Source organism: Malurus melanocephalus, unplaced genomic scaffold, assembly GCF_030028575.1.
Source record: "Malurus melanocephalus ecotype Western Australia unplaced genomic scaffold, MMel_1.1 scaffold_363, whole genome shotgun sequence".
NCBI lineage: Eukaryota > Metazoa > Chordata > Aves > Passeriformes > Maluridae > Malurus > Malurus melanocephalus.
This window is the reverse complement of record NW_026623595.1, coordinates 223,480-236,136: the sequence shown is the minus strand read 5'-3', so window position 1 is coordinate 236,136 and position 12,657 is coordinate 223,480. Positions and strand designations below refer to the sequence as shown.

General features: G+C 39.1%; 1 protein-coding gene across 3 annotated transcripts in view; it reads right to left on the bottom strand.

Moving 5' to 3' along the window:
* Positions 1-12,657, bottom strand: part of CD2AP (CD2 associated protein) — a 78,269-nt gene that overhangs the window by 45,004 nt on the left and 20,608 nt on the right. For 2 of the 3 annotated variants that reach the window (XM_057378564.1, XM_057378563.1), the window contains exon 2: positions 10,706-10,866. In XM_057378564.1, coding sequence (XP_057234547.1) covers positions 10,706-10,866 — 161 coding nt within the window. Of the gene's footprint in view, positions 1-5,752; positions 5,991-10,705; positions 10,867-12,657 lie in introns of those variants that run through there. The other variant, XM_057378565.1, reaches the window with a different exon arrangement.

Genomic DNA, 12,657 nt, shown 5'->3' with positions numbered 1-12,657 from the left:
GGTTTCTGGAGCACAAAAATCTTCACGTAACTAATTATTTTAAGCACCAGATTTCCAGTTTYAGTTACAGCAACAGACAGAGGCACAGGGCAGCCTTAACAGCTCCAGTCACTTAAATATTAGATATCCCATATCCTTTCATTTTTGTCTCTTCCTTGACTAGMAAACATGATTTCTCATCCTGAAGGTGCCCAGAGGCAAAATATTTAATAAAGACAAAGAAAGAAAGATGAGTAAYATGCAGATATTCCTATCTGTCTGATTACTTTACATGAATTAAAGGGAAATATCAAGAAAATGTATGAACCAAAATAGGTGAGAAGCTCCYGAGCTCCTGGAGCATTCAGGAGATCAGAGTAGGTTTCACCTCCCAAGAGAACAGCTTGGCTGGGAGAGGTCAGAGGCTGCCCCTGACTCTCCAGAGTATTAAACAATATTCTTGAAAATAGAAACAAATCACCTTAAAGATGAAAGCAATTACTATCTGAATAATGGATAAGTTTAATAACCTTTGTTTTGCAAGACAACTTACCTCCTGGAAAGTWTAACACATGTCATGGGTTGATTTGTTTGGGGCTTAATTTACAGTTGGAGTAGGGAATGTTTAACACTAAATCACTGGGTTTAAGTGCTGACCCAGGATCAGGCTAAATCAACACTGAGGCAGCATCACTCTCCGTCTTTGCCTCTTCATAATCTGTCTTGTTGCCTTCKATTAAACCACACCCACATCACATAACACAGTTTAACAAATTACCAACATTTTTACATGTGTGATAATCCATGCTAAATATAGATCTTTTAATCATACTGCCTCTTTGTGTAGGAGGAAAACATCAYCATCAATCAGGCAGGATACCACTTCTTTCTCACAATATGCAATGTGGTGTAAGTGGGATCTCCTAGAAGCATAAAAAATTTAGTAAATTGCTGCAGACTTACAGGCTAAAACCTGAGTCACTGAATAAYTGTAATACTTGAAGGTCAAGAACAAAGAGCTGAACTTTCCTRCATAAGGAACTCTCCACAGAAGTAATGTAGAAGCAGGCTTGAAATTTCAGATTTTGATACAGATAATAAAAATATTATTCTATGTGCATATAGTTTTTATATATAACAATAATTCAATTTTGTCACAGAAAACTGGATACCTATAAACCTTGTGCCAAGCAAGTAACAAAACAGATTCGGACAAGAAGTCTWGTAAATATTGGGAAAACACATAAAACCTAAAACAAAACATGAAAGCCCAGACACAGGAAAGCTCAGCAGTCAGCTCACCCAGTCTACTAACAGCAGAGTGAGAAATCTTAAATTAATATAAGTAACTAGAGGAAGCACAGATATTTACATCAATGCTTCCCAACCATTTAATTAAGAAAGAAGTTCATTTTAAAATACTTCTGAAAATAATACCTTAAGAATATTTTATGGTGTTGCCATGTTCACAGCCAGATAAAACCATTTTAAAATGCTCATTGAGTTTCTTCTCTATTATATTTGCTAATATATATATATATATATATGTTTGAAAATTCAATTGTATTTCTTGTAATTGTTTTATAGAAAAACAGTTTATGTCCTGTCAACCACCAGCCACAAAAYAGTGCTTTAGATCAATGAAACCAGAAATCACACATGGCAGAGGGCAAGACAGAGCTCCAGCTCCCACAGCACATGTGTTTTATCAGCTTCCCCCACATGGGAAGGCAGGGAGACATTTCTTTCCCTTCTCCCAGTTAAGTGCCTCTACTTCTGGTCTAGAGAAGTGTGGGATCCAGTAACCTGTAAAGGCTCACACTTTGATGTTTAAGTCAGAACATCCCTTGTTCCTTCTCACCATCATCCTGTCTTTCTGCACCCACTCTTGTCATACTGAACTCTCTTCCTCCCTGCATCCTTTTTCCAAGGCACACATCACTTTCCATTCCCTGTAAAACTTTCAGTATTTCACTCATGGCCACAAGTTAGAACACTGACACATGCACATCGTTTCACAACTCTTGCCTAGGACACAAAATTAAATACTTAAGAGATTGTCAAATAAGTGCTAAAAATGTAAATCTGGAGTCTCAGTGGAGATTAGAAAAGGTTTAAAGATTAAGTGTTACCAAAGATTCATACATTAACTAACATTTCAAACTGAAAATGTGTCTTGCTCTCTGTTCCTGTTTTGTAAGCAGCTCTGTGACAGGCTCATCACCATCAGTTTCTAAAAGTTCAAAAGCTTATTACACCAAGTCCAAAGCTAACGATTTCACATACATATACTAAAGCATTATTCTTGGGATATGAAGAGCATCCAGAAAGCTTGTTAAGCCTAGAAAACATTTATCACAATAAACTTCCATATCAGCTCATAATATTTGACAAASACTATGTTCAAGACACACATACATTTAAAATGAAACTTAATAATGAAAACACTACAGCAGAGGAGATCCAACTTCCCCCTCCAAAATGATCAGCCACTCAAAAAAAAAATTCACAAGTGGTGCAAATGTTGACATGGCAGACCAAAGATGAGCTACCCTCATGCAGGTTTAAGTTTCAGGTTCACATTTAGATTACTTCATTCCAACTCATAAAAAAGCAAAAGAACAGATTTAATATTAGCTGTGTTGGGTGTACACACACATTGATTTATGAGACATATGGCAAAGGACTAAAATTACAGGGCTGGAATGTACAGCCAGAGCCTCCTGGGATGTAACAAACATTACAGCAAACAGCAYCTGGATAACTGACCTCTCTGGGCTCATTACATATGCTAACTCCAGAGTGCATATTTAGAGCTGTATTTCAGACTTCTGTACACAGGGAAGGTCTAAACTGAAATATCAGGCTCCTGCACAAGCCCACTCAGTCACTGCTGCCCAATTTATCAGCAATGCTTTGTGCAGTTTACACAATGATGGTTGCAAGCACCTTTTCATGGAGCACACCCTGTTTGGAGCCTCCAGCCAGGGAATGGTTGCCTTGCTCCTGTGCTTGGAGAGGAAGCCATAAAATTACACACAAATCAAGTGTAACAACTAAATAAGGAAGGACAAAGGAGCAGACTGCTTCACGTGATTACAAGAATAGGAACATGTATAAACCTGTTGCCTCTTCCAAACAAACCATTACACTCAATGAGAGMAGCTCTGGGAGTATCCAGGAGTGTGCAGTTACCACAGAGCTCATCACAAGCTGATATGGCATTAGAAAAGCAAGAGACACAGGTATGACCAACAAATTTGGCTAACTCAAAACAGAGGGAAGAATTAGCATATTAAGCAGCATTCACACAGTGAATCACTAATCACACTTTATCCTGCTGTCCTTCACAACAGCACCTTACATTCCCTGAAGTTCTATACCAGTCTTACCTCTGATTCTAAATTTAGAAGCTCTTTCTATTTCTCTCATGCTCTTGACAATGAGCATGAGAGAAACGCATTTTCAAATATGGAATATACATTTATATTAAGATACTAAGTATTACAAGAAGCACCAGTGTTTCCCTCATTCTGTATTCACATTTAGCTATTGAAGACTTCACAATGCCACAGACATTTACAGTGAAACCACAATGCAAATGCAAAGTGAAATCTTCTAGACAGGTGATTTTTTTTTCAAAATCTGAAAGCACAGGTGYTCATCTTGAACAGTGAAAGAGCCACATCATTTCAATAAACTTCCTGCAGCTAAACAGTTCACTTTTGAGGACAGCAACCGTGACATTTCAGACCTGAAAGTCCATCAAGATAAATAATTCAAACAGTCAATTCACTTTAATTCTCTTTCTTTCTAAACAACATACCTATACTGCCTTAGAATATGAAATAATTCACACATCCCCAACCAAAACTGACACGGCAATCAAATTCCTATGTGSACACGGGGACAGTATGAAAAGACAACCTGACACACAGGTGCCCACAAGTGGCTGTGTGGGCACAGCTGTGTCAGCAAYAGCAGCCCTACACTGCAAACTCAAAATACACCCCCACACTTCCCCTCCTCATGCCAGGTACAGTCACACCACAGAGGGACCTCCCAGAGTATGAACCCAAACAGTCAATCCAGTGACTCAACTGGAAAAGTAACAGGAATAGAAATTATCCATGKTGAGCTCTGAAGCCCAGCAGAAACACTTACATATCAGTGCCATTGATAATATCTGTCAATGTTTTCAGTTGATTTCTTTTTCTTTACTATTGTTTTTAGAAACAATAGTTACCCCATCAGAAGAAAGGCTCATTCAAGCCATTTATCTTGACATTATAGTACAGAAAAAAATATTGCTTTGTTTATTCAGGCCGAAACAGCTGACTAGTAGAGACCTGTCTCTCACCCCAGAAGCACAGGAATCGGTATCACCGTTCTCACAAATTCCAGACAAGTGCCAATGGACAGGGTTAGCAGGTGCAGCTCAGCCAAACCCACAAGATACCCCCTGATACTACACTCTCCTCCAGTGCCCCTATTTTCCCTAAGAGCCTGAAGAAAAATCAGCAGGAGCAATGGGTGGCACCGTAGTATCAGCAACAGGTCTTAAAGCACCAACCCRAACACTCAGCTTCACTCTGCCTGGAGACAGAGCCCAGCGCTTCTCTCATATACACAGCACTGAAACTGAAATTACTTAATATGGCTTTCAATCTTGCATGTAATCTTTGTTTCTGAGAAACAAGAACTGCCAGCTTTGAAGCAAGCATCACCTTCTTACCAGCAGGGCTGCCTACTCTGCCTGGGAAGCGGTGCTGCTCAGAGCACTCTGTCACCCCCCTGCACAACCCACAGTGGTGACAGYTTCTTCAAGACAATAGCAAAGCAAAGGAAAAGGCTGTAAAAACTGAAATATCATTTGACCAACAGGGCTGATAAATTGTTGTATGTCTTATTTTCTCCAAGCCTTATCTGGTTGCAAAGATTTTGGACAGAATACTTAAAGGGAGATAAAAATACCTATTTCCAACATTTTGGAAATAAGTATTTTCTTATATTCCTTAAATACATCTTACTTACTTCAAACTAAAAGTACATGGATTAACCTACACACATTTTTTAAAGTTTATTTATTAATCTGCTTTTTTAACTAATGTTACTACACTTTTTAACTGTGCCCACATTAGAATTAACCTAGAAGAGTCTGTCTTGTTTGTGATCCCTCCCGACTCCATGATTCCTGTTTAAAGTTCTGGGTGAGGTCAATTTAATATTTTTGAAAAGGAATTAAGGAAGATGCTATGCTTGAAGGAGCTTTCAGTCAAAACTTCTCCCACTGGCGCACAGCACACTTGTGTTTAACAGCGTCCCTCCAGTGAGAACACAGGACAGAGGCAGCAAAGACAGGCTTAAGAAGGCAGGTCAGCGGTGCTAATACTCCAAAGTGTTCTGATGAAAAGGTATGAAAAGAGGTTTGAGCTGTGTTTTTCCACAAACACACATCAGGAAATTGAACAGAAAGAATAATCTAAAACCAAATCATTCTTTTAAAAAATAATTCTTCCTGCAAGCACTGTAGTTGTCTGCAGTCTCTAAGCATTTCTCCATACTACGGAAGGGGACATAAGTGAAACCAAACCCAAGTAATTTTATATCACAAACTAAGACCAAGAATTTACACCATATACTAAATAAACTCTCAACTTTATATTGCAAGCGTAACTTTTAAATTCATGCTGTCCACATTCAGTACCCCAAAATGAAAAGTCTGTTTACAATATCTGATACTAAGAACGTACGGAAAATAAAACAAGCTTACCACTTCCAAGGACATATTTGCTCGAGCACGCCCAGTGTTGCAGGGTTTTTTTTTATTTAGGGGGAGGAAGAAAAATGTCACAGTGAGCAAAGTTCACGTGTTAGCCTGGAGAGGATCCAGGCTCGGCGCTAAAGCAGCAGCAGCTGCACACACCTGTGCAGGCACAAAGCTGTCCCTGCACCAGCTCCAAGGCTGAGGTGCTGCATGTCCCCAATGCACTTGGAGAAGTGTCCAGCTCGCTCACCACACTGTCCCCAAAGCCTGCTGGCAAACTTCTCTGCCTTAACTGATGAAAGCTACTGATTAATCTATCCACTGCTCCTCCCTCATCCGAGTTACTGCCTTGAGCTTATGATCAAACTGGTTTTACTACCATGAAAAGCCTATTACTCACAATACAGCTATTTACTAAACTAAGATAGCAATAAATGAAATAAAACAAGGAACTCCAGTTCTTAAAAAAAAAAAAACTTCTCAACTATGTAGGGACAAAAACCTTAAAAAAATAAGCAGAAGGATCAACACCAAATCACCACTTTCAGTTATCAACACAATAGGTGTCTGGAGAGTGAACAGAATTACTCAAAACAATAATTTAATCAACAAAAATGAATTTTAGTCCATCTTGTCAAAGTAAATGCAAAAAAAGGAGTTAAGATTCATTGGGCCGGAGAAAGAGGGAGGTCTGAGGGATTTCCTGAAGAAGGAGAGGCCTGGACTCTTTACTAATCTTTACTTTCAGAAAACTTCTCCTGTATGTTATATAAAGTCTAGAAGCAAACAGAAAGAAAACCCAACCCAAAATCAAAAAGTCTTCCACATTCCACACACCTTAATATCTGCAAAATACACATTCCACCTAGCAGCATTACAGCACTTCCCTAAATAACATTGGAGAGAAACAAATGGGTGCACACTTCTCACGGTGATGGATTTTAGAAAGGAAAAGCTGCTCTCAAAGAAAACAATAAAAATCTGCTAGGTTCCATTGCTAATTACTTTCAGGAATTTATGAAGTTGTTTATTTTAAATTGCCCATACAGGAAGAAGCAGAAAAAAGGGCAATAACAATGTCAGAAACAAGAACTCTAATTCAACCCCACTCAAAGAGGATATGCACATGGTTCAAACAGGAATTTCACACCAGATTTTGCTAATTACCCTGGAAATGTGCACTCTCCAAAATTCAGCCCTGCAGTACAGGCAGAACATCTTTAAGAAGCCACAGCACTGCAAAGTGAATTCAAGGAAATGAGCTTCTCAAGTAGGCAGGGCAGTTGCTTGCACTTTTTTTTTTTCACCTTGTATTCAACTGTGTATTTACCTCCATGTTCTGGTTTTAGGATTTTAGGACTGCTTTGGATATTCCACTCACTGCCTTCCCTCCCAACCTTTACAACACCTCCCACTCCCCACCCCATGCAGTGACACTGCACAGTAATACCTGAGGATGTTTCAAAGGCTTTATGGGGTTCCCCTTAGCTGAGTCTACCTGTTCTCTTTCTTTTGAAACAAAATCATGCAAGTGGAAGTCAGCACCACAAACTGCACCTTTTGGGACAGACCATCTCAGATTGCTGGTTAACCCATCAAGTGATGGGCTCACAGAAAACACACCAATCCCAGCTGGCACCAGGCACCACCAAGCTCCAATCATTCTCCAGGATTTCCCCATCAGTATGCAAAAGGATTGGGTAAAAACCAATAAAACCCAACCAAAAAGTTACCACACRTTGTTATAAGACACTAATATCCACAAGGAGCTTCCATAAATTCCCTTCTCCATAGGAGTATTKCAAAGTCACATAGTGCTTAGCTCACACACACTGTACAACAAATTAACCCAACTGAAAACAGTCTCAGCTTCCTGAGCTGCATTTCTGACAGTAAAGACACAATTGCTACCACTACACGAAACGAAACTATTACCACAATCTAAAATTATTTTGCAATGTTTAGAAGRCTTGAAAAATAAAAGACAATCAAAAAGCTGTTTCCTGCTTTAACAAACCAAAATGAAGTTGACAGCACTTAGTCATACTTCAAACAGAAAAAATGCATTTGTCAAAGCACAAGAAGGGGCATAAAATGTTAGTAAATGCAATGTATGCATRGGCAGAGCCCAGAAGGAGGGAACAGAAGGGCAGTGATCTGCTTTAGCAGTGAGGATACAGTCTGAATCTGGGGCATCCAACATATTCAGGCAGCATGCAGCAATAATCCTCCTGTCCACATTTTGCTTGTCCTTCAAATAGGCAAGAAGCAAACTTGTGCTGCCTGGTGGCCAAGGACAGCTGGTATCAAGGCAACAAGCTCTTTTCCTGCCCTCAGACAGGATGAAGAAGAGACAAACTAMCAAAATTAGCAAAAACAAACTAGCTGGAATTAGTCTTTTCCCAGTGCTCTTTCAATTGATGAAAATCAAAGGCTTTTATCTTTTYTTAAAAAARTTATTTATCTTCTCTTATAAYATCTAACATTGGAAAAAGAAAAYATGTTTRTCTTCACMCAGTTTAATCTGTCCTATTTATTATGTTTTTAAATTTTACACATGAAGGCACATCTAGTGGAYAACACATGCACTTTCAGCTTCAAATTTTAATCTTTTCCAGATCAGCACAGATTACCATCCATAGTCTCTCTGGAGAGGTTATATCCTGACCTCAGTTCAATTCTTAACAAACCAGTGTGTATACATACATGTTACCAAAAAAAGGCCACAAATTTAACCACGCAATGCATTCAGGCCAGATCCCCATTTAAATACAAGAAATTATAGTTGCAACAGGAGAGTAAGATCATCCTTTCAGGAAGGAATAAGTACAGTACCAGAATTTTGCAACAAACATGTAAAATATGGTGGAACCCTTAGTCCTGTCCATAGCAATTTGCTCTCTCTGGTTACATTTCTGTCCTCTTTCAGACCTCCAYGCTCCTTTCCCTTTCAGGTGGATCATGAGAACTCAGCAATGCTCATCCCTCCTCAGCATCCTCACTGTTCTTACCACTCCCAGCGCTGGTGGGGAGCTACTGCTCACAGCAGCAAACAAATAAATCCATTTCTTGAGGGACCTTCCTCATTCCCAAGGCCAAAGTCCAGCCCTGTTTCAGYTCATTTCCACCTCCCTCCAGCAGGTCACCCACACCCTGAAGCTGTTCACAGCACACCAGGTCAGCTGGGGCATTTGAATTGAGCTGCTGAAGATTGGGAGCTGCAGCAGTCTGGAATTCATAATAGAATTCCATAGATCCTGCAGTGTGATCCAACAACCTACTACAGCAGCAAGTGAGAACAGTTTGGGAGGAGGCAGAAAAAAAAAAAACAACAAAACAACCAACTTTTTTACAAGAGCTTTCCCAGAAAAAGTCTCTGAAACTATCACTACCTGTAAATGAACTTTTAAGAAGAAACTATAATCGAACTGACCGCGAAGAAAGCACACAACTTTCACTTTCCTAACAATTAATGCTTTCTCATTATCTCATCAGTGCATAACAGCCTTCCAGCCTAAACACACCATCYTAAAGAAAAGTTACCAAGATCAGCCTCATAACTGCACCCAGCTTCAGCACCAAGAAGGCAACTTACCCTTGTTGTCATGAAACAAAAGTGATAATTTTCTTCTGCACAGCTTCCCTTCTACCTCTCCAAACCCCTACGCCTTCTASAAAACTGTCCCATGTAATTCAGGACATCCGACCATGCCACGCACATTTGAACAGCTGGAGAGTTAAAAATACCTGCAGCTGAGATGCCAGGATGGAAATAATTTTGAAYAAAGTTTATAAAAGCCACAGCTGCAGGAGGGGAAGAAAACACCCAAAAAGTTTGGTAATTAACAAAGAAACATGACACATCCAACCCCCCTTTGCTCTTCAGAAGGACAAATTGATGACACACAAACCAGCAAAGAGCAGTCTGATACTTTCTTCCTATAAAGCACTTGAGAGCTAATTAAGAACATCAGCACAATAATCATCAAAACACCACTTGAGCTCAAATTACTGTTTATACGGGACTCAAACCCCAAAACTRATTTTGAACTAAACTACCAACAATTTGAAAATGTTGGAAAAGTGAAAGGCATTTGTACAAACTTTCCCTTGGTAGAAGACCCTCTCTGAGAGGGATTATTCCCATCAGTTTCTCAAAGAAAATACTTTAAGCCCTCCACAGTAAATCATAAATAAATAATTTTGGTTTTCTCAATTTTTTCAGAAAAATYRTCAAATTTAAAGTAAGTAGGTGTAAAGAAGTGTTTATAGMATTGGACCAATATCCCCTTAGGTTTAACAACATGGAAGTATCACAGTAAGATACACTGGATAGTTCTGATTTGCAGAGAATTAATTTCACTTAGGATTATCTACATTCGTTTGGACTATATGGAAGTGTTACCAAGGAATTTGCAGAGYCACAAAAAAGGCAGTGCCAGTAGCAGGGAGTCCAGGGAAAGGCAGAATTGCTCCTTCAAATAAAGCAGCTCCACACAGGCTGAAGCACCCACATCAGCACAGCTTGAGGATGMAGCTTTTCATCATAGATGAGCTGACTGAACTGTGACTTCACTTCCCAAACTCTCTCACAACTGGATGTCTTCTGTAGGGGTAAGTTTAGGGGTTTTTTTATAGTCTTGGTTTTTTAATCAGTTCATCCCACTAAAGAAGGTGACCATGGCTACAGACAACTTGGTGCACTGCAGAAGTAGGAAGAAGACAGAACACACAGTGCAAGGGTACAGACCAAAAGAAATGCTGAAGTAAGACCAGACAGCAGAACTTAAAAAAAGATCTWCAAAAGCATATTGAAAAAATGTCATCACCTAGAATGTCTTCCCATTAAAAAAAAAAAAATAAATTGCCCTGTTAAAACTGATCTGTATTCCRACTATTTCATTAACAATGAGTCTGCCACACCAACACAATAAAACCAAGCCAGTGCAGGAAACTCACCTTCACAAAGTTGTCAGGGAACATGCCCCTTCTGCCATTTAACTCCCCTTCCAACCATCCTTCTTCTTCCAGTTTTTTCACATTCCTGATGATTTCCCCAACTCGGATCGTTAACTCATCATCATGCACTGCATCATAGTCATATTCCACAATATAGTCCACTAAAACAGAAAGAAAAACCACACAATGAATACAAACCAGACTTGGAAATGCAACTTGTCAGCCATACACAATCAAAAGGGAGACCAACAATGAACACTAAGAACAAGCATTTCCCTCACAGCGACGCTCATTTGTAAACTGTAACATTCCCAAGTATTTTGGAACCGGGAAACAATTGGATGGCCACCTATTAGAATAAAGTAGATTTAGGAATATGAATATGATACTGAGTCATATTTTGGTGGTGGGTGGTAGGTTTTTGTTCTTGTGTGGTGGATGGAATCAGCTGCTGGCAGTGCTTTTTTCCCCCCATGAACTTCCAGCTGAAGATTTACCAATTATGAATCACTGCCCATAGGGTAAGTGCTTCTTACTCAGTGCACATTTAGGGCCAAGGACCAAACACTGTCCCATACATACTTGCAATGCTTTGTTGATTCTCATACTTGAACCTGCTACTGTCACAAAAAAAAAAATTGTGCTAATTGCTGCACACACAGAATTTCTGCAGGTTCTGATCCAAGAACTGCAGTACAGCCATAAAGTGTGTGATTGACAGTATCATACAACTTAAATTGCAGATACATAAAAAGTGCCTTGCCTCAGAGTCATTTGGTTTGTATGAAGTAGAATAAGCACATGAGCTTTACTTTTGATACAATTAAGTTTACTCAGAGGAGCATAGCAGTGTATTCACATATTTGTCCATCTGTTGCACAAGATCCATRAGAGTTGCTCACTGACAGCTTAAGCTTGTTTAGTAATAAAGACCCATTTGTTCATCAAGAAATTCTGTTCATGCCAGAAATTTCCACAAACYTGCAGCAACCAAATACTCTTCCCTCTCACTCAAATTCAGTCATTTCCAGGCATTGCCAAATGTTAGCACTATTCTCATTGAAATCTCCCTCTCCTCCATAGATCACAATGCACAAGAGCAMAAACAACAAGGTTAAAAGACAGAAATCCTGAATGATTGTAGAAAATTTTCCCCAYGTTAATCTATTTTATCAGTGCATAACAACATCCAACAATTAATTAAAACATGAAGGAATCAAATGTGAAGAAATATTATTTCCTTGGTATTGAAGTTAGAGCTGCATGAAATCAATGTATAATTTTGATCTGTGGGCAGTTTTGATCACAAGCACAGCTGCACTGATTGCAGTGAAGTCTTTATCCCTCTGCTGCCTATGGATGAAGCCAGAAAACCCTTACTAAAAAACAGAACTACATGAGGGTGCCAGGAATGCAAGAGATGCTTCAATGATACGTCTGGAAGACTTTTTTCTGAATAGAACTATTAACAATGGAACCAATAGAATATAAACAGGAAAACCTAGTTTTAATTTTTTCCTTTAAGAAAAGAAATTATTTCCTTCCCTATGAGAATGAGTCATCCCTGGAGTTACGTGCCTATGATACACACCTATGTCCTAGCATACACTTTTTGTAACATTGACATTTATTTTTGCCAAATATATTCTCTAAACTTGTTTCAAATCATCATATTCCCAGACTATTACTGCCTGCAGCAAACAGAGTAGTCCTGTCTTGCTTCTGCACTGAATTGTCTTGAGTGGCTGACATAAAATATTGCCAAATATACAGGAAATTCTGGCAGTCACAAATCATAAAGACAACAGCTATTCATCACCTAAGAGTCTGGAAATGAAAACATCACCTTCCAACCAACTCAACCAAGCCATTTTGGAAACCTATAAATGCATAAAAATGTAAGGAATATCTATGTCACATATACTGCTCATGATACACTGTTTTGAAGCACA